Here is a 26,370-nt window from a genome sequence, read left to right as displayed (position 1 = left end):
GCGGCGGCCCACACAAGATGGCGGCGCGCAGGCCAAGGCGGGCGGCCGGGCGGCTGCGCGAGCTGCAGCGGGCGGTGCAGGACTTCGTGCAGGCCGCCGGCCTCCCCCCGCCGCCCGCGGAGCCGGGCCCCGCGCCCCCCTCCGCCGCCGCCGCCGGCCGGGCCCGGAGGAGCCGCCGGGAGCTGCGCAAGGAGAAGCGCAGGCTCAAGCGCGGCCGCCGCCGCCGCCTCCTCCAGCGGGAGCCCGGCGGCGCCCAACAGCCGCAGCCGCCCCCCGCCCCGGCCCCGGCCCCTGCCGCACGCCCGCCGCAGCAGCAGCAGCCCGTCGGCCGGGGAAAGCCGGAGCCGGAGGCGCGGGGGGCGGCGGTGGCCCGCGCGCGGAAGCGGGCCCTGCTGGCGGCCAACGAGGCGGAGGAGCGGGAGATCCGTCGGCTGGAGCGCTGCCTGCGGCTCCGCAAGCGGCGGCGGGCGGGGGCGGGGGCGGGCGAGGAGCTGCCGCCCGGCTTCGCGCGGGACGGGCTGGGCTACGTGCTGGGCGCGCTCGGCGGGGGCGCGGCCGCGTGCGCGGGCGGCCTCTGGGAGGACGGAGACAGCGACGGCGGCGGGGAGGCCGAGCGGGGCCTGGCGCCTGGGAGGAGCCGCGAGGAGGAGGATGAAGATGAGCTAGAGTCGGAGGAGGAGGAGCTCCGTGGGGGAGAAGAGGAGGAAGACAGTGAGGAAGATGAGGAGGAGTTGGAGGACGAAGAGGCCGAAACAGGGACACTGGCTCCAGCGAAGGCCGACACAACAGGACCCCGGAAAGACGGGCACACGCGAAACCGCGAGGCGTCCTCGTTCTCTGAAGATGGTGGCACCCGGGAACCGAGCCCCGCCGGGAGCCTCGCGGAGCAGACGGTAGGTGGGAGTTGTCGGCACAGGACGCGCTGCTTTTCGGGGCCTGTTCCCTGCCCGAGATCTCTCCTGAAAGGGGCCGGCGGTTATGATGGCCGAGGTGCACCTTGCGCCATGTTGTTGTGGGGCTGAAACGCTGTTAGGTGAAGGGGCCAGGGATGAATACGGGGTGCAGTGGAACGGGGATCGTTCTTGGAAGCAAGAGGCTGGATGGGCTTTGCAGCGATGGAAATGCCGGTTTCCGTTGCCAGCTGCTGGGGTTGAGTTCCTGACGGTTCTCGTGGTTTGCAAGACACAAGGTTTGTGGGAAAAATGGCAGGTGGCGGGCTGATGCGTGGCCACGGAAAACCGCGGTTGCCAGAATGGTACATGGAATATGAAGCATGGATACTCAAACCCGTGGCTGGGGAGGGAAACCTGTAACATGGAAACAGACAAACAGGTAAAGGGAATGAAGTGGGGGAAGGAGCGTTATCCTGCACCTGACAGTGTAGGAGCTGGGCTTGTCTACTGCCGGCAACCTTGTGCTACGGGTTCTGGCAGCAGACGGCAGTCATCCAGGTCAGGTGCACTATGGGAAGGAACTAGCTGAATGTGCTCAGGCAGCCAGAAGACGCAAGAAAGCTCCTCTTCTGTCGGACGGCAGCAGCCTGCTCTGCTCTGCTCTACCCAGGTGGTTTAGTCCTGCTGGAGGAAAAGCTCATTCTGCTACCACAGAGGAGTTTTAAATGTGAACTCACTCCACCCTTTGCCAACAGAACTGGAGCATAACAAAGACTGGAATGTAACTTGACTGTGATCGCATCAGGAATACGTAGCAGAGCCATGAAGTCGCTTTCAGATTGAAGCGTTACCTCCATCCAAGCATATCTGATTGAATCACGATGTTGCAGTCATTGTTTCAGGAAGCCAATAGAACTACAGTAGGAAGGGATGAGGAAGATCAACCAGATGGTGTAATCTTCCTCCTACAAAAGGATACAGCTGACACTAAATTGATGGGCAAGGTTCTTTGGGTAGATGTAATACCTTTTATTAGACCAATTAAGGAGTTGGCAAAAAGTTCTTAGCAGGCTTTTGGGTGCAATCACCCTTCTTGTTGCCTGAAGAAGGGTGATTGTGCCCAAAAGCTTGCTAAGAACTTTTTTCCAACTGCTCAGTTGGCCTAATAAAAGATATCACATCTGCTCAAAGAACCTTGTCTGCCTATGTCCTTAGACCAACACGGTTATAACCAAAAACCCAGCACTAAATTAATAACACATTGGAGGCCAAGCACTTTGGAAGCCTGCAGCATTTCCAGTGACTAATGGGAGAAATGAACCTGGATTGGGATCTTGGTTTTAGCTAAGAAGTAGAAAACTGTTTTCATTTAAGAGGATAGATTTCTTTTTTTTGCCATTGGGTTGGCAATAAGCAAAGATGATTTTCTCCATGTTTCTGAAGTTAGCTCCTTTAGCATGATGTTGTGCTATGTGCCTAGTGCTACAGTTAAATACATGCCAATTAGAAATAAACTTGTGGTATATCTAACAATTTGTCAGAGTTAGTGAAAAGAGTCACATTTATTCCAAAGTATTTAGATTTTTCTAATGCATCACCCTAATTTTTTCTTGGGACAGAACCTTTGCCCTAGTCCAACCAAATATGTCCCCCCTCAAGCAAGAGGAGCTGGAGAGAGAATGGATGACAAAAAAAGGGAAGAACTATTAAGACTGAAGAAAACAGTGAATGGTCTAGTGAACAGGTAATGAAATGCGTCAAGTTGAATGCGTCAGCGTTGATAAGCTGTCTGGCCTTTTGCTACAGCAGCCATCATTCAAACCAAAGAGATGTAAATAGGACTTTCTTCTTGCAAACTGATTCCTTTTTTTTTGACAGTTTTGAAGCCTACCATCCTGGAGATGAGTTCTTGTTTGTCTGTTGTTTTGCAGAACGTCTAGTACAGAAGTTGATACGTTTATGAAAGAAGATAGGTTTTCATTATATGTGATTGTAAAAGTTTGGCCTGACTTCTCCAGACCTTTACTGCCACGTGTAGGGCATGCATCCAGGGACATCAGTGAGGTTGTGCGGAGTTAAAAAACAATTCTAGCATCAAACTCTTCATGTGTACAATATGAACTTGGAGATAGGGGTATTTAATTTTAAAATATTTAAATTAAGCACGTAACTTAAAAACTATGAAGACTGCTTGGCCTGAATCTCAGAAAGAGCTTTGCATATCTTGTACTATAGTTTTATTTTTTTTCAATGGTAATGACTAGTTATTTCTTATTTGTGACTTTTAGAAAAAAGCATTTAACTAGCGTTAATTTTTGTCTGTGCCAGTGTTTCCAAAACTGGGTGCAATCTAGCTTGCATGCAGTCTGGCTGATCAGAATAAGATTGCTGTTGTTACGCAGATAAATTTGCCAGAGTGCAAGATTGGCTATGTTCACGTGGCAGGTCGTATGTATTGGTCGTTTCAGAAATACTGCTTGGAGTAAGGATTGTTCTTTATTTGTCTTCTATATAGCACTAAGTGCATTGCCAGTGCCTTACAAATAATAGTATTACTTTGTGCTTCATATATTGCATCTTATGAGAAGACTGGGACTTAATATTTGGTGTCTTAAAGAATTTAGTGAACAAGAAATATCAAAAGCCTCTATCACAATGTTTTCCCTTTATCATTAGGTACTAGTTAAATAAATGAGGGAAAATATAAAGGTTTGACGTGTGTTAAAAACAATATTAGGTGATGTGTATTGAGAGAATTGGTACAAAGCTAAAGAGAACTCTCAATTCTATTTCTTAATAGGCTGAGTGAACCCAATATGGCCTCCATAAGTGGACAATTGGACGAGTTGTACATGGCTAATAGTAGAAAGGACATGAATGAAACCCTAACAGACGTTCTTATGAATGCTTGTGTTGCTGCAACTGCAATGCCTGCGAGGTTGATGATGGAACATGTCCTTTTGGTCAGCATTCTTCATCATACAGTGGGAATTGAGGTAACTTCTTGCCTGGAGCCTGTTCTATTTTGTAATCATGTTGTTGTAAAGGCACTTTGAAAAAGGAGTGCAAGTCTTGGGTTTCTGATTATACCTCATTGTATTGTATCATTGGCTGACTTGTGTGAAAGTAGTTGTGGGTTAATAGCCAGGAATTCATAGGTAAGAAGCTCTTATCTGTGTTACTTGCATATTTTCTTCTCTGTGTTTTTGTGCATGATCTTTATAAAAGGACAGGTCATCATTTCATTGAAATCTTTAGTACTTCTGACTTCATTTGTAGTGTTGAGAAATGTTCTGGCACCCCTGTTCTTGTATTTAATTAAAGTAATTCATTCCTATCCTGTGGCTATTTAAAATATTCTTAAATCTAATATATCAAATAACAGTGTTGATTAAAAATTAGGAAGTCATTCAGCGACAGCACTTACACATTTAAGTACCAATGCTAAATCCTGCTCCTATGTATAGTCCGTGGGCTTACGCAAATGTTTGCCGGACCTTCAGGACTTTGTAAAATACCTTACAACTTTTTGATAGTTTGGTGTATTTTTAAGTTTGCAGATGTCAAGATACAATTAATTTTAGCTTTGCCTACTAATGTGAAGGACAAGTTAGAACAGGTAATGCCAAAGGGAAGTCATTATAAGAGTTCAGCTAATTCTACTGAAACTTCTGCCAAGAGACAATGAGGTGTTTCAGGATGCTGTTCCCATAAAGCTGTATTCTAATTATATAATGGTAGAAACATGATTACAAGAACCAATTAATAAGATGCATTACAGACTCAAGAATTATTTTAATATTGGTATGAGTGAGGCTAAATTACTTCTATATTAGCTGTTTTTGCAATCAAACTAGTATCAGCTAGATGCAGCTTTATTACCTTTTCTCCATGCAGCCTTTTCATTATGATGATCATTTTTTACTCCTACTTTTTACTTTAAAATGATAAACACCCTTTAAAATGTTGGTGGTGATTTAATGAAACAATCTTTGTATAAGCTTAAAATAACTAGAGGTGCACCGATTATATCAGTAGTATATAGGATCAGCACTGATAAAAGGAAAATTTAACATTATTGGCAATCAGCTTTTTTGGCTGATGTAGCAGATAATGGCACTGATAAATGCAGTGTGCATGCATGCAGCTGCAATGCATGTGGCTAGGAAAGCAGCCTGGCAGCTTGGAGAGCAGTATCCAGCTGTTAAGTCTGTGGGGGAGGAAGGGCATGGTGCGGGGAGGAAGTAGATTGAGGCCACCACAATGAGGGAGTGTGACAGGGGCAGGGGTAGTCGCTGCCCAGCTGGGGCAGTGAATACAACCCCAGAAGTTGGACAGAGTTGTGGGTGGTTTGTCCATGGGGGATGGGGAGGGCTTCCCGCTGCTGTGCACACACCCAGGGGACATGTGCCCGCTTCCCCCCCTCCCCCAGATTTCTGTGTAGGGCAAGGGTGGGCTGCGTGCTGCAGGGTCGGGGCCAGGGGCTGCACCAGCCTCTTCCCAGCCAAGGCTATGCTGGGAGGGGTGACTTTTTATAGGCTATGGCCACCCCAAAATTCCCCATTGACACCCTTCCCAGCACAGACACCAACTGCCCCTTCTCTTCCCCCTGTCCCTTCCCCACAGCCTTACTGGCTGGATGCTGTTCTCCAAGCTGCTGTGCTGCATTCTTGTAAATCAGCTGTCGGGTTGGTATCAGCAAGTATGGCTGCTTAATAATCAGCCATTGGTATCAGCCAAGAATATCTTTATTGGTGCACCCCTAAAATAACTCTGCCATGTGCCAGAGACTTTAGTGTACATTTAAGAATTTAATCGTGACTGTCTAAATGCATTATAAAGCATAAGCTATTTTGTTTTTTAAAAAGTTTAGAATATAAAGTGCACAAAACTATGAGGTAACATTAAGGCTACAGTCAGAATTGATACAGGAGATGCAAAAGTTAAGATTTCTGTAGCAATCTTTAAAAGACTGCGTAGCATGTGTGTAATGTTTTTGTTGTTGAATGCACAGGTAAGTATATTGCTGTATCAGTGGTTTTCAACCTTTGGTCTGTGGACCCTTGGGGATCTGCAGACTATGTATAAGGGATCTGCAAAAAGATGACTATGAGAAATCAAAAGCATGTGAATACCTGCACTTATCATTCAAAAGGATCCACACCTCCATTTGAAATGTTTTAGGGGTCTGCAAATGAAAAAAAATAAATATTTGTGATATATTGTTAAATGTACTCCTGAAACCATCAGGAACGTGAAATGCAAGCAAGTCAGAATTGCTTTTGGAACATAATGCATTTTTTAATAATTATAACTGCAATATTGGCATGGAGGTATTACGTGGTTTTTTTGGTTTTTTTTAATTACATAACTTGTTTTTTAAAATGAATAGTTGACAAGTAATCGATGCACAGTTTGAGCTAAGATGTTTGGCATATCTCTTTTTCAAAGAATGTAGACATAATATTACTGCTGATGAATAAAGAGTCAAGGAGGTATTAAGTTATCCTGGGATCTTTTTCCAGATTAAACATATTCAACAATTAGTTGAGTTTTATCTCCAGTTTGAAGTCAGCTAGTAGTAATGCAAAATTCTCAACTACAAGCTGAGAAAAAAAATATATCTATTTTATTAGGCTTTTCATAGCAAATAATTTTAATTTAAAATATTGGGTTTTGTTTGCTTGTTGGCCTCTTGAAGGCTCAGATCAAGTGTAGTATTTTTGGTACTGGACACATTGTCTTTCAATGTACGAATTACTCGGAGTAAAAAGCTGCATTAGCTTGGCAACTGGGAGCATGCTAATCCATGCTGCAGTGAGTAATATTTCCAGTCTCTTTGTTTAAACAAATATTTTTGTTTTTGGTTATTTAGTTTTGTTTCATCAAACAGGTCTGGAAGGATAACTGGGCTGCATGTGTAAAAATATAATTGTCATATGGCAGTGGACAGGATGTAAATAGTATGTATTTTAAGAAAATCTGTAATAAAAATATAGTGTATACACTCTTTTTTATTATGTTGACATTTAAATTTATGTTGGAGAGGTGCAGCAGCATTCTCCAAAGTTAATTGTTGGTGTAATTATCAGCATTTATGCTTTTGCAGCTGCTGTTTAAAACAAATAATTGCATGCATGCCATATGCTAACTTGCTGGTAATATTTTTTTTCTTTGCCAGGTTGGTGCACACTTTTTGGAGGCGGTAGTAAAGAAATTTGATGAACTCTATAAAAGTGAGGCTGAAGGGAAAGAATGTGAAAACCTCTTTATCTTGATTGCCCATCTGTATAACTTCCATGTCGTGCATTCGCTGCTGATCTTTGACATTCTGAAGAAGCTTGTTAGCACGTTCACGGAAAAGGACATTGAATTGATTTTGCTGCTCCTGAAAAATGTGGGCTTTTCCTTGAGGAAAGATGATGCCTCTGCACTGAAGGAACTGATCAGTGAGGCTCAGAACAAAGCAGGTGCTGTGGGGAAGAAATTTCAGGACCAGTCCAGGGTATGAATACATTTGGATACATAATAGGACAAATTTTCTTGTGTAGACAGAATTCATTGAAGAATTGGTTAAATCTTTTAAATTTACCAACACCTTCAATTCATGTTAAATTTGTCAGCTAAGGTTCTTTGTTATGTTGTCAGATTAGATCTTAAATTAATATTGCATTAACTTCTGTTTTTGTGTACATAGAGAAAAACATACAAAGGAAAGTTTGTTTCCAAAATACAAAAACCAGCATGATCTGAAACAACTGTAATTAGGACTACATTGTTTTGCAAAGGTTGAGGTATTCAGTTCATTATTCAATGTTGTTTGACTCAAAACCCATAATAAGCAGAGGTATGAGCCTATCCGTAAAACAAATGGAGGCAATAGTACTTGAAATTAATATTGTCTCTTAGCCAGAATTTTATATGTGCATATATGTAATCTAGATTCCAGAATGTATTGCAGCCAAAGTGCTTGTGTGTGCACAGTAACACGTTCCAGGTAAGTTTTGCACTTTTAATGACCTTTTTTCCAACACCTAAGTCATCCTGTTGTTTTTGTTCCCTCTGTAGGTTCGCTTTATGCTAGAGACTATGCTGGCACTCAAAAATAATGATATGCGGAAAATCCCAGGTTATGACCCTGAACCAGTTGAGAAACTGCGCAAACTGCAGAGACCGTTGGTAAGGATTTTGTTTTTTGTATCCATACTACAACTGTTCCTAAGTCATACCTTCAGAACTAACTGCAAGACCCTTTTTAAGGTGATGCTGACATATGTTAAACCTTATGTGCATATCACTTTGGAACATATGTAGCATTATAGGTTGCATTTGTGAAAACTCTTTTGTCCTCATAAATTCCAAATTATTTTGGACCTTGTATTGTGTTGAACTACTGCTTTTACACCAGTGTTTCCCAACCTTTTTTGCCCCACAGCACACTCGCCTAAATAAAAACAAAAAAGCACCATGACACCCCAGACATGGTGCAGGGGGGTGGCGCGTGGCCATCCAGACACTGGAGGGAGGGCATGGTGCATGGCTAGCTGGATGCTGATGGGGAGGGATGGTGTGCGGCAAGCCAGACAGCATTTTGGACTGGAGCCATGCTCCCTACCTGGCTGGAGCCATGTTCTCATTCTGTCTGTGTCTGTGGCAGCAGCAGGCAGGGTGTGTGGCGCGAGCCAGATGGGGGTGCATAGGTCCAGCCCAAAATGCTGCGGCACGCTTGGACATGCCTGATGGCACACCAGTGTGCTGTAGCACACCAGCTGGGAAACGCAGTTTTATGTCACCATAGCTATGATGGCAGAACCCTGTAGTGGACGTATGACAGATGCCAACAGAAGCAGTTTTCTGGTGGCATAATTCACCATCCCAGAGCAAAGTCCGTTGAAGTGTTCTGTGTTTTTGCATCCCCTAAATGACAAAACTGCAGTGTAGAGCAGGTCAGAGTTCACATCCTGAGAATACTCCTGAAATGCAGCTGTCTAGGTGTTAGTACCCAGTTGCATGTTGCTAAACAGTTAGAGAAATGAGGGAATTTTTTTTCCAAGGACACTGAGGGGAAACCCACAGGCTTGCAGAAAGTGGTGTAGGATCCTTTAACATTTATGCAGAGCAGGCAAGTTGTCATGTCAGAAACTGCATTTCTCAAAGCTGAGGCTTATCCAGTTAACCGGCAGCGCTTCAGAAGAGTGGATATTTTTCTGAAATTTGTGTCTCTATAATATGCAAAGTTAGGAATTTACTAGATTACATCTAGACATGTTTTAGGCGGGTTCTGTAGAGCTTTTTGTTACAGTTCTGCAAGTGCATCTTTAAAACCTACTTATAACATCTTTTCCCATCTATTCCTTATCTCCTACTACCGCTAATTGTACTGAAAGTTTTGTTGATTTCATGTGAGCAAAAATGTGCCATAGAAAATAAGAGACTGCAATTAATTTTGAATTTGTAACTCTAGATTGGAATTTAAACCAAGGCCTTTATAATTTAGTGAATGAAGATAATCTGCTGGATTTCTCTTTTGGTGGGTGTTCATTTAAAAAAAAAGAAAAAGCATGAAGTCCAAAAATACAGATTTAAGAACACACACATATTTTTTTTTAATTTAAAATAAATGAAATTATGTAGGTTTTGTCAGATCATAATTAGAAGGAAAAGTTATGGGGAGGAAGATTTGACAGCACAGTAAGGAGACTTTTTTTTAAAACTGGGCTTTTGATCTAAAATCCTTTAGGTTAAAAACCTGCTTGGAACTGAAAGCTGCTCCTGTTGTTTTTGTTGTTGCACAAGGTTCACAACAGTGGTTCTGGAAGAGAGACTCAGCTTCGTGTATCCTTAGAATCTCTCCTCAATGCTGACCAAGTTGGTCGCTGGTGGATTGTAGGGTCATCTTGGAGTGGAGCACCAATGATTGATAATGCCAACAAGACTCAGCAGCAACTGCCTGTTGGAAAGGTACATATATAGACATGCTATTAATTAATGTATGTATCAATATATTTTTTTTGTCCTTGGGACACATGAACTGGCCTCTCAAGCCTAACAGCGTTTTGTAGAACTGAGCCTTTGGACTGTAAGATTCATCTTGCTAATTTGTAAAGCAGTGCACATCTATGGAGTTTATAGAAGCTCTATGTGACATCTGTCTCTTTCTAATACGGTTTGTGGGGGTCATATTTCTGTTTGCCCTGGCCCTGAAATTGTCTTTTCCACCTTCTGAAATTACAGAGGATTTCTTGGCTTTTTGACATATAAAATGAGAAAAACAGGCACCATCTAAGAAGGATTCCAGGACTTTGAGTAAGGTCCCTTGTTCCTAGGAGGTATATAGTTAACTTATTTTTAAAGTGGACAAGTGACCTGGCAAGAAGAGTACAGCCATTTAACTTAGATTATAGACCAAGGATAAACCTAAAACTAATTGGGCTAAAAAGGTTGAGCACTGAAGAGGTAACAAGAGAGAAAGGCAACTCGTATGGTCAAGGGCCTGCAGACCAAGCCCTACAAGGAGAGACTAGAGAAACTGGACCTTTTCAGCCTCCGCAAGAGAAGGTTGAGAGGCGACCTTGTGGCTGCCTATAAGTTCATCACGGGGGCACAGAAGGGAATTGGTGAGTATTTATTCACCAAGGCGCCCCCGGGGGTTACAAGAAACAATGGCCACAAGCTAGCAGAGAGCAGATTTAGATTGGACATTAGGAAGAACTTCTTCACAGTTCGAGTGGCCAAGGTCTGGAACGCGCTTCCAAGGGAGGTGGTGCTCTCCCCTACCCTGGGGGTCTTCAAGAGGAGGTTAGATGAGTATCTAGCTGAGGTCATCTAGACCCAACACTCTTTCCTGCTTATGCAGGGGGGTCGGACTCGATGATCTATTGAGGTCCCTTCCGACCCTAACATCTATGAATCTAGGTAGGTATTTGAAAGTAGAACAGTTGTAACGCTTCTTCATCTAGAAGTCATTCTGCTGCTATTGGGGCAAAGCTAAATCACGTATAAGGGCAGCAACTTTATTTTAAAGTGGGGTAGCTGACTTGCTACTCTTTATCCTGTTCTTATATGCATGGCCCTTAATAAAGCCCTTCTAACTCAATTGATTTTTTTCTTGGTAGAAGGCCAAGCCATAACAATTCTTATGTTGATCTCCAGTGATGAAGGCAAAAGGCCTTCAAATTGTTACTTCACAATTCACCACAAATAGTCAGTCATGTTGGAGAGATTGCAGTGGAAGTATTTTTCTCCATCATGTCTAAAAATGAAATTTCTTTTTAGGTGAGTTCAAAGATACTGGAGCTTGCTCGTAAGCAGAGAATGAACACTGACATCAGGAAAAATATTTTTTGTGTCTTGATGACTGGCGAAGACTTCTTGGATGCCTTTGAAAAGCTTTTGAAGTAAGTACAAAGTGGGAAAGTTGCTAAGGGTTGAGGTGAGGATGGAGTGAAGAACCATCAGAAGCAAGAAGTGATGACAAGGAAGGCAAGCAGTGCTGTAGAACTAAACTACAAGTCAGGGAGTAAGGAATGGACCAAAATATTGTTAACCTTCCAGGGAGCACTTTAGAAGAAATGGCTGTGACCAAGGAGCTGTTTTAGACAAACATCACTTTGAAGGTGTTTCTACTAGGCCTGAGTGAAGCAGCTAGTATTCGCTTCGGATTTGGCCGATTTCAGGGGACAGTGATTCGATTTAGTGATTCAAATCACTGTCCTGAATCGATTTTGGCCAGGTCTGATTCGGAGATTTGGCTGCTGCCGAATTGGCCAAATCTCCAAATCAGACAGGCCCCATCCTTTGCTCTTCTCCCAGCCCCGTCAATGGCTGGCCCCAGCTCCCTGCTCTATTTAAAAAAAAAAAAAAGCAATGGACTCCCTGGCTCCTGCCAGGTGTGTGTGTGTGGGGGGGGGGGTGATCCCTGCTGTACCCTGCAGCCCCACACTGCATGGGGGCTCTGCCATGAGCCCCCCTCCCTCCATGGCTGTCCCACCTGGCCCCAGCTCCTGGCTCTTTTTATAAAAAGCCCTGACTCACTGGCTCTTGCCAGGCGGGGGTGGGCAATCCCTACTGCCCCGCACTCTGACACGAGCCCTCAGAAACCCCCAGGCCCCTGAGCAGCCGGTGAGTAGGGGCTTTTTTTTTTTAAAGCCAGGAGCTGGGTGTCAAGTGGGGCAGCCATTGACGGGGCTGAGGGGGTGGGGCTGGTGGAGGCTGGTGGGGGTCCCTCCATGGTCCCCTCCAGCCTCTACTTACCAGCACAGAGTCCGGTCCAGCTCCCTGCAGCAGTGAGCGGGGACTGCCCGAATCTCTGAAGCTCTCCAAATCTTTTTTGAATTGATTTGAACTTTTTTTATTGGTCTCCTGATTTTGATTTGGCCACCGAATCAGGCCAAATCTCCTCTGAATCGAATCAGCATCCAAAGCTTCCACAGCCTTTAATCAAAATGCTAGTAGGGATTGAGAAAGAAAGACTGTATCTGGGTTTTTCTCCTGCTGTCTTATATTTTTAAGGCAGCTGTCTTTGTTAGAATGGTAAGCAACAGTTTTAATTTATCGACCAAATCAAAATAGGCTTGTTAGTAATCATAACTACAATTTGATTACTTGCTGCTTTTGCAAAACAACTTGATTTCAACTCTAAGATGTAGTTATTCCAATGCTCTGATGTGGCTTTTTTACTGCAGAAATTCAGCTGCTGCCAGAGGCCTACTAGTTCAGTTGACTTGCATCCTGGTTATTTGAGCACATGTATGCAAGCCTGTCTACCCACAGACTTGGCTGATTTAACAACTGTATTTGAAAAATATCTCGTACACATTAAATAGCCTGATATTTATTCATTGGTTGGAGGGGGAGGTGTTTAAAAGATGTAATCAGCCTGTAACAACAGCATGCTTTCCAGAATTTGGGGAAATTCAGATATTCTTGGGTTTCATAGTGGTCTTTCAGGAAGCATGTGAGAAGTGCATGCAGAGCTAAGCTTTTTACTATGCTTCTGATGCACCCACTGGTAGGTCTGTCGGCAAACGAGACTTGGTGTACAATAGATTTATGCAGAATAAAAATGTTCTTACTCTGCTTATATAAATTAGGTATTTCAGATTCCCAATACTGACCTACACAGAATTATAACCATTCCAGAAGCTGTGGCAGTCAAGGTAGCATAACTCCACTGGTAACTTTTTGGCCTAAATCTACATGAAGTAGCAACAAACATAGCCTGTTTTGACTTAGCCCAAACACGTTTTAAATAAAGTAACCCTTTTTGTCATTGTGTACTACATTACTGACAACTCTGTATTGAATATAAAAAACAAAACTGTAATTGATTCTAAAAAGTGTTTTCAAAAATTTCCTTTGAAATCTCAAAGGGAAAGTGGCAGCAGCAAGCTGTTGCTGATGTTACCTGGGAGCTTTTTCAGAGCTAAGTTGCTTGCAAGCTGGGATCCTAACATGAAGGCATTTTTAGAGAGAGAGATACAGAAAGAATGTCTTATTTCATGGTGGATGGAGCAGCACAGTATCTGCAGCTGCGTTTTCTTTTATAGAGAGACTCTGACACTGGAGACTGTAGAAACTAGGAAGTTCTTTGCTGGAACTCGCAGTAGTGAAAGACCATTCTAGGTCTTTAAAGGGCAAGATAGCAGAAAAATAAGGGGGGGTGGGTGGGTGTGTGTGTGTGTGTGCGTGTGCGCGCGCGCGCGTGCGCTTGAAGCTGCCGCTCAATGTAGGGGTGCAGATTTTCTAAGATCAGAAACCACCATCCACTCACTGCTAAGAAACTAGCAATGTACAGTGGCAACTGAACAAATGGGCAGTGCAAAGAAAAGCATCTGAATTGGGGGTTAATTCTGGAATTTCACTTAAATTCATTAAGCAGGCTTCAAATTAAGCCATTAAGCCAAGCATTAGAATATCTACATAAAGCTGTTAACCTCTAAACAGCAAAATCGGGTAAGACTGGGGTAGTGTCGCTCTGGTAATCAAGTCTAAATACCAAACTGGGCAATGATAATCTATTCTATTATTTTGAGAACTGGACATGGGCAACTGGTGCAACCAGTCAGTGACTGGGGGCATCGCCCCACAGCAGCCACTTCTAGGAGCGTTACTCCCCAGTTGGTGCTTGTGGGGGGAGTCATCATCGGTGCTCCTGCCTGCCCCCACCTTCCCTCTCCCTGCGCATTGCCTAAGTGGCAAGTGTGGACAGTTAGGGGGTGCACCGGCACTCTCAGGGATGCATATGCACCCCCTACGCTTCGCCGCTGGAATTAGAATATTTCTTTCAGTTAGCCTGTATTCTGTGTTAGCCTCAGCCTGTTGGTATCAGTGGGATTTTAATTTGTTTTAAAGTGAGAATAAAAGTAAGCATCAAGACTAGCAAGAGCCAGATACATTTAAACAAGAGAATAAAAAATTAGCGCTATTGTAGCAACACAGACCAGGAAAAGTAAAGAGTGGAGAAATCAATTTAGGCAATTATAGCAACAACAATATTTTGCTATAATTTACTCTTGAGATTGAGACTGTAGCCTAAACAGTTGGCCCACCACATTTTCATGTTAGACTATTAAACTTGGTGTTTTTAAGGTCTTATAAATAAAAGTTTAAAAACAATTTTAGATTTGTGTTTTATAAAAGCCTAAACCAGGGGTGGCTAACATGCAGGACATGCTGCGAGTGACTAGGGTGGCCGTCGTAGAGAACAGTCTGGTTGTCTTCTGTCCTCTGTTGATACGAAACCAGATGTCTTTACGTTCTCTATTTTTCTCTTGAAGAAATAGAGGACATAAAGGCATCGGGTTTTATCTTAATAGAGGACAACCAGACTGCCCCCTATGATGGCCACCCTACAAGTGACAGGGGTAGCCTTTGTGTGTGGCACACAGCAGATCAGGGAAGAAACTGGGAACACAGCTACTGATTGGACAGAGAACAGAAAGCAGGTGACCAGACCAGGCAAGAAGCCCAAACTGGGGAGCATAAAGCAGAGCAGTAGCTTGGCTAGGGGGGAGAGACCAGAGGCGTAGAGTTTACCTTTGAAAATCTGTGATGCATGTGTATACAAGTACAATGGCAGGTACCTTGAAATTTACACAGCCATCTGAGATTAGACTAATCTGAGATTAGGCAGTCCATGACAATCTCTGCGTTCTACCAAGTATTGAGGAAGATCCCAGGGATTTTGTATTTTTAATGGAGGAAGATAATACAAGTCAGTTGCAAAAAAATAGTCCAGTCTTACAGCAATGCAAAAAACGTTTGACATTTCAGATTAAAATATTAATCATTTTACTTTTTAATTGATGTTAGTACTGCCAAATACTTGGCAGTACTGGAAACTAAATCATATTTATTCACAGAATAGGTGCAGTGTGAGTTACTGTTCCTTGCCAAAGTCCCTTAACCTTCTTTTAGATGGGCATTGGCCTTTCTGCTGAGACAGCCAGCATGGGTGCCAATTAGTACTGATTGTGCTACTGCAATTATTATTGCTTTTCTTAATGTGGGTGCCATCTGTTAGGACCTGGACTGAAACAGTCAAACTCATGTCACTTGGGTCCCTTGGTTGTCACTCAAAAAAAATGGTTTTCTGTCTCCAACCAAAAAAAGATTGAAGATATATAGTTTTCTCATCTGTAGTTCAGTTTGATAAAATGTCTCTTCCCAACAACCTTGGCAATGGTCAAGTAAAGGCAACCTTTCCCTCCCCAAACCATGGTTGAGGATATGACTCGATCTGAGGACCCACAGCTTTTAGCTCCCTCTTTGACCTTCCCTGTGAAATTTACTTTTTCAGGGCTTCAGCTCTTGCTTCCTAAAGGTTAAAGAACAATCTGGCTGTAATTTGTGCCTATTCCTCAGTCAGCAAACATAGTCTGCTGCATTTCCCTCTTTAGAAGCTCATTGTGTTTGTCATTCTCTATTTATCCATTGTTGTTTGTGTCCTTCAGTTGCATCTCAATGACAGCACTTGCAGCCCACTGAGGATGTTGGGTTGGCTTATGCAGTTGACAATTTGTTTCAATTTAAAGCTTTTAGGATTTCATTTCTGTTGCAACAGAGTAATTTAATTGATTCTGAGAAATAGCCAGCGACTCTTACTTGAAGGCAGTCGATATTTTTAAGCTCGATGAACTATTGTTGTTCTCTGTTATTGAAATTGCAGGCTGGGACTTAAAGATCAGCAGGAAAGAGAGATTGTTCATGTTCTACTTGACTGTTGCCTCCAGGAAAAGACATATAACCCCTTCTATGCATATTTGGCTGCCAAATTTTGTGAATATGATAGAAGATTTCAGGTAAATAAAGGTTTGTTCATGCCTCATTATGCCACCAAAATGTGGGATTTTTATTTATTTATCCATCTAAAGTTTTCCATTGTTGGTATCCACTGTCAGGTTTATCATACCAATCTCTTTCATTATGTAATAACACAAAACAGCTCTTTCTGCCTAAGCATGCCTTTAACTAAAAACCTGCTACAAGGTCATCACTTTCAGCTGTTCCATTGAGATTCCTTTGGCCAGAAGGCCCAGTAAGCATGTAACATAAACTAAAATAAGGAAACTGTATGTGATGTTTTGGGAAACAAGTGTGTGAAAAGACCCCTCTTGCACTCAGCATAAACCACTGACCCTCTGCCACCCAACAGCTGGAAAAAAAAAAGAATGATGTAGTAGTTATAGTTGCTTCTCTTTTGCTATTGAAACTACAAGATTGCTGGGTTTTCTAAGCAGCAACCATAAACTGTACTCATAATTGTAGCTGTTTCATGCAGACTTGTTTCTCTTGGTGCTTCAGCATAAAAGCTGAAGAAAAAAAAAAACCTACCTGGGTGATTTTTTGTGTGCACACAGTTCCTTTTTTGAATACTTTTTTTTTCTGCTTTGTATGCAGATAATTCCAAAATGTTTCACCAATAGAGTATACAAAGTTTGTAAGGCTCCTAGACAGCTACTTCTAATGCATCTTGTGTGACTGATATAAAATTTATAATGGTTGAAGTTGATAATTGTGGAGCTTGTAAACAGAAAAGTGGCACTTAAAACAACTGTTGTTTAATTTCAGAAAGTTGTGGATCAAGGCTAAGGTCCTGATTCTGCAAAAATAGAGCCCTATTATTAGGCTCCTGCATCTGCACGGAGGACCACTGCTGGTAGAACACTTATATGCAGCTATGTAGCTTAGTTTTGCAATTGTTAAAACGGTTTGTGTCAGCTCAGCAGTCAGTAATATTTTCCAGTGGTGGGCCAGAGTGACCCAGGTCAGGTCCAAGGCAGGCTGACACCAGGACCTGGCCACTACTGCTTCTCTCTACTGCCTCTTCTCCGTGTCCCTACAGCCACAGCAGCTCAGGCAAAGCCCCCACTGCCAAATGCTGCCAAACCCAGATCCAGCTGCAGGCCAGGCCATAGGTTGCTAACCATTGGTTTATATGATTTTCAGGCCAGGGGGCAATTTCTGGCCTAAATTGTCTTCATTTTGCTTTGCAAATCCTTTGGAAAACCTCATAAATCACAGTTTTTAAAAATATTTTGATGATCACTCGCTACGTGAAGGGAAAAGGTATAGTAAGGTAGGTTTGAACACTTGCCATTATGATATTACATAGTATGTACTTCCTTACTTGACTTGTGACTTGAATTCTCTTTTGTCCTTAAATTTAGATGACATTCCAGTTCAGTTTTTGGGATAAAATTCGAGATTTGGGAAACCTGTCACCCACTGCATTCTCCAACCTGGTGTGTCTGTTAGTTCATGTGTTAAAGACAAAATCACTCTCCATTTCAGTCCTCAAGGTCAGTATATTCTGTCTTTGAAGTATTTTTGCACTTTGAGCACACTTTTACTTTGATGGAAGATGTGTTGTTGTTATCACTGGTTGCTGTCCAGCGAGTGTTACAGCTTTGGTGGTTATCCAGTTTTGATTATTCCAGGCTTCCAAGTTAAGCTGAACTTTTCTCTGCCTGCTGAAATTAACCCAGTTGTCAAACTGCCCTGAACTACCTTCATGCAAATGTTGTAATGGCCAAACTGAGAAGCTTGGCTCAGTAGTTAAGACACTAGCTTTGGGGCTCATGAAGCCTGGGTTCAGTTAACAGTTGTGCCACAGATTTCCTGAGAGACTGATGAAGTCACTTGTCTCCATTCCCCATCTGTAAAATGGGGGTAATGATAATATCTAGTGCTTTCATCCATAGATTCGCAGCACTTTACAATGCATCATTATGCCTATCTTACAGATGTGGAAATTGAGGTCCAGAGAGGCACCTAAAGTTTCTCTGAAGGCCAGTGGCAGAACAGGGAATTGCAACCAAGGTCTTAGCCCAGTGCACTGACCATTAGGATGTTCCCTTTTGTGATGCCATGAGGATAAATTTGTTAAGAGGAACTCGGGAAGGGGCATCTGGAAAGTCTTTAAAATCAGTACCCTGAAGACAGAATTTAGGCTATTGTAGACAGGAATAGTGTTTTTATGGGAAATCAGAGTTGAAGACAATACATGTTAGTTTGTTTTTTTTTCCCATATTTATATTGCCTACATTAGAGGTAGTTAACCTTCCTTCATGTACAGAGCAGGCTAGTTGAGTTGCAAACTGCTTTGCTTCAAAAGGGCGCATGGCTTTTATCATGCTAGAAGCCAGCAGTGAGGTTTGAGGCTGTTACTAACTAGTTGGGATTATTTTGTTCCTTTGGAGAAGGCAGGATGCCAAAACCATAGTTTCATAGTTGGTAGGGTCGGAAGTGACCTGAGCAGATCATCAAGTCCACCCTCCTGCCATGGGCAGGAAAGAAAGAAAGCTGGGGTCAAACGACCCCAGCCAGGTGATTATCTAGCCTCCTTTTGAAGACCCCCCAGGGTAAGAGCAAGCACCACTTCCCTTGGAAGTTGATTCCAGCTCCTAGCCACCCTGACTCTGAAGTACTGCCTCCTGATACGTAGCCTGAATCTACTGTCGGTCAACTTATGGCCGTTATTCCTTGTTACTCCCAGTAGTGCTCAGGGGGAACAGGGACTCTCCCATAGCCTGCTAGCCCCCCTTGGCCAGTTTGTAGATGGCCACCAGATCCCCCCCCTCAGCCTTCTCTTGTGGAGGCTGAACAGGTTCAGGTCCCGTAGCCTCTGCTCATAGGACCTGCCTTGCTGCCCCCGATCATGCAAATGGCCCTCCTCTGGACCCTCTCGATGCTGTCCACATCCCTCCTGAAGTGCGGCGCCCAGAACTGGACACAGTACTCCAACTGCGACCTGACCACTTAAACATGCCTTTAGGTCTTGAAGATATCTATGGATTCTGTTGACTGTGCTAATTACTGCCTTGATGTTGAATCTTCCATTTTGGAGTAAAATTACTGAGATGGCTGTTCAGGGAGCAAAGTAATGACCTGGATTCCAAACGTTTTCAAGGTTTGTCTACAGAGTTGTGTCCCATTTCTTATCCTCAGTGAGGGGTGAATACACTGTTTACTGATATAGTTACACTCAGTATATTCCCTAGTTAAGATGCAGTTTATTCCACTTCCTGTTCAGAATAATACTGTACTGGGATAATCACTTTTATACCAAAATAACTGCAGTCCACGCTATTAAGGTTGTACTGGTATACTAATATAGTTGAAATTACACAATTGTTGTTAGATGACCCTAAATTCTGGTTATGATAAAACCCTGCTGTATTGCAGGATAAAAAAGTGCTGCCCATGCTGTTGTACTAGCAGTCTTTGGGGCCCCCAGATGGTGAATTGTTCTCAGATTCTGACTGAACAGGAAGTGTGCTTTGGCTGCTTGCATATGTCAGAGGGGCCTGTCTCCTTGGAAAGATCCATCTGGGTATCTTAGTACTGGCAAATAGGGTGCCTCTCAAGGGTGGCTTTAGAAGATGGTTTTGAGCAATTGCTCCTCCATGCAGTGATCTCTTGTGGCAGATTCAATTAGATTCTGTTGTGTGTAACTCTTGTCCAGTGTGTATGTGAAGCCAGTAGGTGTTTTTGAACTGAAGTGTAAGGGATTATTCTTTGTTTTCATCTCCAGTTTCTCAAATTATGCAAGGCTCATTCCTTTGATTTATGATTGGTTTGCTTTTCATCTATGGTGATCCCAGATGCCACTGGATCACAAACTTAATATGAGTCTGGAGTGTGACACAGCTGCTCAAAAGGCAAATGCAATTTTGGGCTGCCTCAATAAAGACATTAGGTGCAAGAAATGGGAAGTGATAGTGATTCTTTACTCAGCGCTGATTAGGCCTCATCTAGAGTATTATGTGCAGTTCTGGGCTCCACATTTTTAAAAAGGCATGAAAAGTTAGGGTCCAGGGGTGGATGACAAAAATGGTAAAGGGCTTGGAAGGAAAGTGTTGAAGGAAATAAGCCTATTCAGCTTGTGGAAAAGGCACTTAAGAGGGGACAAGAAACGAATCTTCGAATATATGAAGGAGTGCCATAAAGAAGGAAAACACTTCCCTCTTGCTGCAGAGAGTAGGACACAGCCCAGTGGCTTGAAGTTGTAGATTTAGATTGGATATCAGGAAAAACTTGTTCACTGTTCGAACGGTGAGGAAGTGAAATAGACTGCCTAGGGAACTCGTGGATTCCCTTTCCTTATCATTGTTCAAAAAGAGGTTTCGTAGCTGGCAGAGTCGGAAGGGACCTGAGCAGATCATCAAATCCGACCCCCTGCCATGGCAGGAAAGAGTACCGGGGTCAAACAACCCCGGCAAGGTGTTCATCCAGCCTCCTCTTAAAGACCCCCAGGGTAGGAGCCAGCACCACTTCTCTTGAAAGTTGGTTCCAGATCCTAGCCGCCCTGACAGTGAAGTAGTGCCTCTTGATGTCTAGTCTGAATCTACCCTCTGCCAGCTTGTGACCGTTATTTCTTGTTACTCCTGGCAGTGCTCGGGGGAACAGGGACTCTCCCAATGCCTGCTGGTCCCCTCTGACTAGTTTATAGACGGCCACCAGCTCCCCCCTCAGCCTTCTCTTGTGGAGGCTGAACAGGTTCAGGTCCCTTAGCCTGTCCTCATAGGGCCTGCCCTGCTGACCCTGATCATGCAGGTTGCCCTCCTCTGGACCCTCTCCATGTTGGCCACATCCCTCCTGAAGTGCGGCGCCCAAAACTGGACGCGGTACTCCAACTGCGGCCTGACCAGTGCTGCATAGAGGGAGAGGACCACCTCCTTGGACCTGCTTGAGATGCATCTGTCGATGCATGACAAGGTGCAGTTGGCCTTCCTGACCGCGTCCCCACGCTGTCGGCCCATGTTCATTTTGGCATCAGTAATGACTCCAAGATCCTTTTCTGCCTCTGCACTGACGAGAAGGGAGTTGCCCAGCCTGTAGGTGTGCTGCTGGTTCCTCCTCCCCAGGTGCAGCACCTTGCACTTGTCAGTGTTGAAACCCATCCTGTTCTCATCTGCCCACCCCTGTAACCTGTCCAGGTCTGATTGAAGCCTATTCCTCCCTTCTAGCATGCCCACTTCTCTCCACATCTTAGTGTCATCTGCAAATTTGAACAGGGTGCTTTTTACCCCCTCATTGAAGCTGCTGATGAAGATGTTGAACAGTGTGGGCCCAAGGAATGAGCCCTGGGGGACCCCACTGCCCACGTATCTCCAGGTCGAGTAAGACCTGTCCACCACCACATCTCTGGGTGTGGCCCGCCCGCCAGCCAACTAGTGACCCATCTGACTGTGTAGGTATTGACACCACAGTCCCCTAGTTTTTTAATGAGAATGGGGTGAAAGACAGTTTCAAAGCCCTTCCTAAAGTCCAGAAAGACTATGTCCACTGCTACCCCTGCGTCTAAGGATTTTGTGACCTGGTCATAGAAGGCCACCAGGTTGGTCTGACGGGACCTGCCTCTAATGAACCCGTGTTGGTTGCCCCTAAGCATAATCTCCCCTGCTGGCCCCTCGCGGACATGCGCCAGGATAACTCCCTCAAAAAGCTTCCCCAGGACCAATGTAAGACTGACTGGCCTATAGTTTCCTGGGTCGTCCTCCTTCCCTTTTTTGAAAATGGGAACCACATTGGCCCTTTTCCAGTCCTCTGGTACATCGCCAAAGCACCATGAGTGCGCTCATAAAGCCATGCCAGGGGTCCTGCAATGACCTCTGCTAATCCCCTCGGCACTCTGGGGTGGAGATCGTCAGGACCTGCTGATTTAAATACGTCCAGTCCCTCCAGGAGTTCCCTGACTAGGTCCTCTCTGACCCTAGGCCTAGATGCGCCTCCCCTGGAGCCTATGGGGGTCCTGATGTGGAGGATGACCTGGTCCCTGCTCAGAAAAATGGAGGCAAAGAAATTGTTAAATAGGTTAGCTTTGGTGTCTGGTGCGACGACCAGATTTCCTAGCGTGTCCTGCAGAGGCCCCATGTTACCCGGTACCTTCTTTTTACCCTCTATGTATTTAAAAAAGCACTTCTTAAAAAAGGTTGGATAAGCATTAGTCAGGCATCATCTAGGGGTAGCTATACCTATGCTATAGTATGGGTATTCCCTTTGCTTCTGGGCTTTGCTGGTTACTAGAGGGCTGGGAGGGAATTATTTTTCCTCCTGTCGCTATATTTGTCAGGCTTGTTTTGTGTTTTGTTTTTTTTTCCCTTCCTCAGAAGTTTTGGCTGTGGGCTGTAGGCCAAGGCTGGAAATTTTGACAGGTGCTCTGCTGCTGCTGCTGGGACTAAAAACTGGAGGTTCCTGACTAGAGGGTCTTTCTCCTCTGCTCAGGGTCAGACCAACCACCATATTTGGGTTCAGGAAGGAATATTTTACTCCAGAGTCAGATTGGTACAGACGAGGAGGATGGGGGCCATTGCCTCTGCCCTCTCCCTTGGATTTCTTGAGTATTTTTAACAACCCTTGCAGCAGCAGGATGCTGACTGCCCTTGACCTCCTGCTATACCTTTGGCAGCTTAGGATTGTTGTTGTGAGACAAGGTTGATTTGTGTAGTTTTAATAATAAGTTAGACAAGGATGTGTATAGAATGGTTTAGATAAGGATGATCCTGCCTCAGGCGGGGGGTTGGACTAGATTATCTCCAGTGATCCTTGCCAGCCGTATTTTCCTAAGATTCTAGGAAGGATCACAATATTTCTAAATCAAGTTGTATCTTCAAGCTTCTAAAAGATGATTCAATAGTTTTAAATGTTTTTTTTTTCAATCTAATTCTTATTATCTTATTAACTAGGTAATTGAATTCAGTGAACTAGACAAACCCAAAGTCCGTTTCCTGCGGCAAGTGTTAAGTATGCTGTTAATAAAAACAGACTCAGAAGAACTTAGTAACATTTTTGGAAGGTAAGTGATGGGTGGTCTTCCCCGGGAATGCTTAGTGAATAGCTACTGGAAAAATAAAAGGGCTTTGCTTTCTCTGTTACTGTTCTAAACATCTCACTTCTTAGAGAAACTCTTGGGACAGAGGCATGTCTTCCTATATGCTTGTATAGTGCCTCACCCAATGTGATTCCAATTTTGATTGGGGTATCACATGCTATTACAAAATAAAAATGTAGTATAGCACTTGATACAGATTTTGAAATGCTGCATGATTTCAGTGATCAGACTGTCTAGCAAGAACAAGAAAATTGTTGGTGAACACAGCCGATATGCCAGCCAGCTTTAGAGTTCAGTCATGCCACCAAGTTGTTCTGCTACCTCACTTATGCATTGCAAAATGAGAAACTAAGGGGAAGCTAATTTATCAGCATTGTTGCATGTTATTTGAAAATCTCCATTTGTCATTTGAGAGGGGTAAGGGTCTTCAGCTGAACACCTTTTAGAGGTAATCAAAATAAATGCCTTAACCCCTCTGAAGTGGCTCTAATCTAGGTCTGATGTGTTTTCTCCCTTTTTGTACAAACCATGAATTGTCTAAAAAGCTTGAATAAATGCACTTGCATCCAAGGCATTAGCTTGGTTACAGCAAGCTTTTAAGGACCCATTTATATTACAGTGTTCAGTGTGGGTCACAGCTAATTGGGTTTCATTACAAGTGTGTTTACAGTGCATATAAAACCTTAATTTGTAAGTTATTCTAAAAAAGAACTGTGGTGGGGGGGGCCAAGTGTAATTGAAAATAATGGCACAACACACATGTAATGGAATCAACAGTGATAGTGTCTACTTTTTGGAATTAGATTAGTTTAAGGTATTGTAATAGTAATTAATACGTTATTTTTACATTTTTTTTTTAGAGCTACTTAAAAACTGGAATGTCTCCATTGCTGAGCATTTAAAAACCTATTCCAAATGCTATCTGAAATACATGGGGAGTTTCCCATATATTGCCTTTGCTTTTAATTTTGCCATAACTTAGACCTTATGTCAAATCCTGTGAAGTACTTTAAATTCCAAACTGCTTTTGAGAACCAATTGCAAGTAAGGTGTCTGGCCAGTTGTTAAATCAGTGTAAGCTTCTACTTGTTGACATGAAAACAAAAAAGTATTTAGCTTTTATTGAGGATTCTTCATTTGGATATTTCCACAAAACCTGCCAGGTGAACAAAAAACTCTTCATAATTTTCATCACCTGGAACATAAGAAATTGGAATTATTCCTGATTTGTTCTCTCTCTCTCTTCAGGTTATCTGACAACCCAAAATTGGGAATGTTGCGTGAAGGTTTGAAGCTCTTCCTCAGTCACTTCTTATTAAAGAATGTTCAAGCGCACACAACTGCTGAAGAAGCCAGTTTACTAAAAGACAGAGTTGAATTTGTAAGCAGGACTTTGCAAGCAAAGGAATCCAGACTGAAACTATAGTTTTGCTCTTCAACTTCGTATGGAAACAAGGACTTCATAATAATGTTGTGCTTAACTGCAACAGGTCTTTTCTTTCAGAAATCTAAATGCTTGACTTTAAATTGTATTATTACCCTGCAAAGGACCCCAAACTCTGGATATAACACAGCTGTATCACCCCCAGACAAGAATTACAGTTTTCTGAGAAGGTCACAAAAGGAGGACATCATAAAAAATAATTGTGTGTCTTATTTCACTCGTCTAGTCATCATTTAAGGTTTATCTTCTTCCTTCCCCATTCACCTCCAATGAGTGTAATTCCTAGTACCATTTCACATCTTGGGAGATGGCAAAAATTATTTCATTTTACTTAATACCTTATATCAGTCTCCAAATGATACTATCCAGCAAACCCTAGTTTTGTAATTATGGAGAGTTCAGTGTTTGATATTCAAACCTGTTACTTTTTTCAATTTTACACAATTATTTAAAATAAAAGGTAAGTAGTGTTTCTGTGTCATATAATGGTCAACCTCCTCTGAGGCTTGTTAATTACTTACTGTAATCAGTTGTAAAGCAAACCACTAGATGGCACAGACACAGGTGAGTCAGTTTTGGAACAGTTCTACATTTTTAAAGAAAATGTGTTTTGTGATTTGTATTGACTAATTCAAAGAATTGTTTACCTGCATTGCTGTCAGGGAATGATGTCTCCAACACTTACTTTATAAACCTTGGTGGTTTAGATTGGTTTGAAGAGTTAATTTGCCCAATTATATTGGGTTTAAATAACACAGCATAATTTTATGCTAATATTTTAATCTATAACTGCCTAGTGTATTTGGATCTCGTGGTTTCTGAGGCTTGTTTTGCCAACTCCTAGCTTAAAATGTTTCTATGTATTAAATTCCACATGTGCTATAATCAAACTTATTTTCTGTCTTCCAAGAAGAGAATATCTCATTTAGATCCTACTCTTTTTCTTTATCGAGATGCTTGAAGGACTAATTTTTTTTCGGTGCATCACCTGATTTCTTGTAGATTAGATGAAGTGTTTCTTAAAATATATGGCATCTAACAAATGGCAGATTAAACCAGATTTTCATGGCTAATTTTGCCCTGTATGATGCATTCTAGCAAACAATATCTGAATAAAACATAATGTCACTAGGTTGTATGGATGGCTAGTGAACTAATTTGAAATAGGTTCCTACTACAGTAACACACAAATCCTAGCAGTCTGAACCTAGCCCATCATCCTGTAGCTGTAACGTGCATCGTGACGCTCACTATGGTGAAGTCTGTTGGGTTGCTGGAGCTCAACTAATGGGTTTGGTAGAGACACAGTCCCTGCCCTAAGGAAATCACTGGTTAAACAAGGACATGGTCTTTTTCAAGCTCATCTTAAAACTATCTGTCTGCCCTAAGGGTATTAAAGATCCTGCGGATGACCCATCAGGCCATCATTGCCAGTTCCTGTAGCCAAGAGGGCAGAGTGGACTACCATAGCTAGTCACCTTTAATGTCACAGGTTGAAAGACTAGGTACCTATTTATGAGTAAGCTGACAAGAGGTAGCTTTTGTGTGGCGGCGAAGCGCCCCCACAGGCGAGTGAGGGGGAGAAAAGGGGACCCACAGACCCTAGACCCCGAGAGCAAGCCCCCAGGAGGGCATACATACCGGCAGAGGGGCAGCGGGAGGAAGAGCCGCAGCCGCGCGAGCCGCCATTACGCCGG

The 26,370-nt window shown here is 43.2% G+C and overlaps 1 protein-coding gene and 1 long non-coding RNA gene across 2 annotated transcripts in view; one reads left to right on the top strand and one right to left on the bottom strand.

The window, feature by feature from the left end:
• On the top strand, positions 1 to 25,804 carry NOM1 (nucleolar protein with MIF4G domain 1). The gene is made up of 11 exons (XM_019497368.2): positions 1 to 893; positions 2,513 to 2,637; positions 3,694 to 3,889; positions 7,075 to 7,398; positions 7,962 to 8,072; positions 9,690 to 9,854; positions 11,169 to 11,290; positions 16,063 to 16,195; positions 17,564 to 17,695; positions 23,084 to 23,193; positions 24,478 to 25,804. Exons 1-11 carry the CDS (start codon positions 18 to 20, stop codon positions 24,653 to 24,655), a joined length of 2,472 nt encoding a protein of 823 aa, XP_019352913.2. The 5' UTR covers positions 1 to 17; the 3' UTR covers positions 24,656 to 25,804.
• LOC132250951 (uncharacterized) overlaps positions 9,469 to 26,370 on the bottom strand; it is a 33,225-nt gene continuing 16,323 nt past the window's right edge. Inside the window, exon 3 of the long non-coding RNA XR_009462714.1 lies at positions 9,469 to 9,843. This is a non-coding gene — a long non-coding RNA (uncharacterized LOC132250951). The remainder of the gene's footprint in view (positions 9,844 to 26,370) is intronic.

This window comes from Alligator mississippiensis, chromosome 5 (assembly GCF_030867095.1).
Source record: "Alligator mississippiensis isolate rAllMis1 chromosome 5, rAllMis1, whole genome shotgun sequence".
Lineage (NCBI taxonomy): Eukaryota > Metazoa > Chordata > Crocodylia > Alligatoridae > Alligator > Alligator mississippiensis.
The sequence above is the reverse complement of the archived record's forward strand: the minus strand, read 5'-3'. Positions and strand labels throughout refer to the sequence as shown.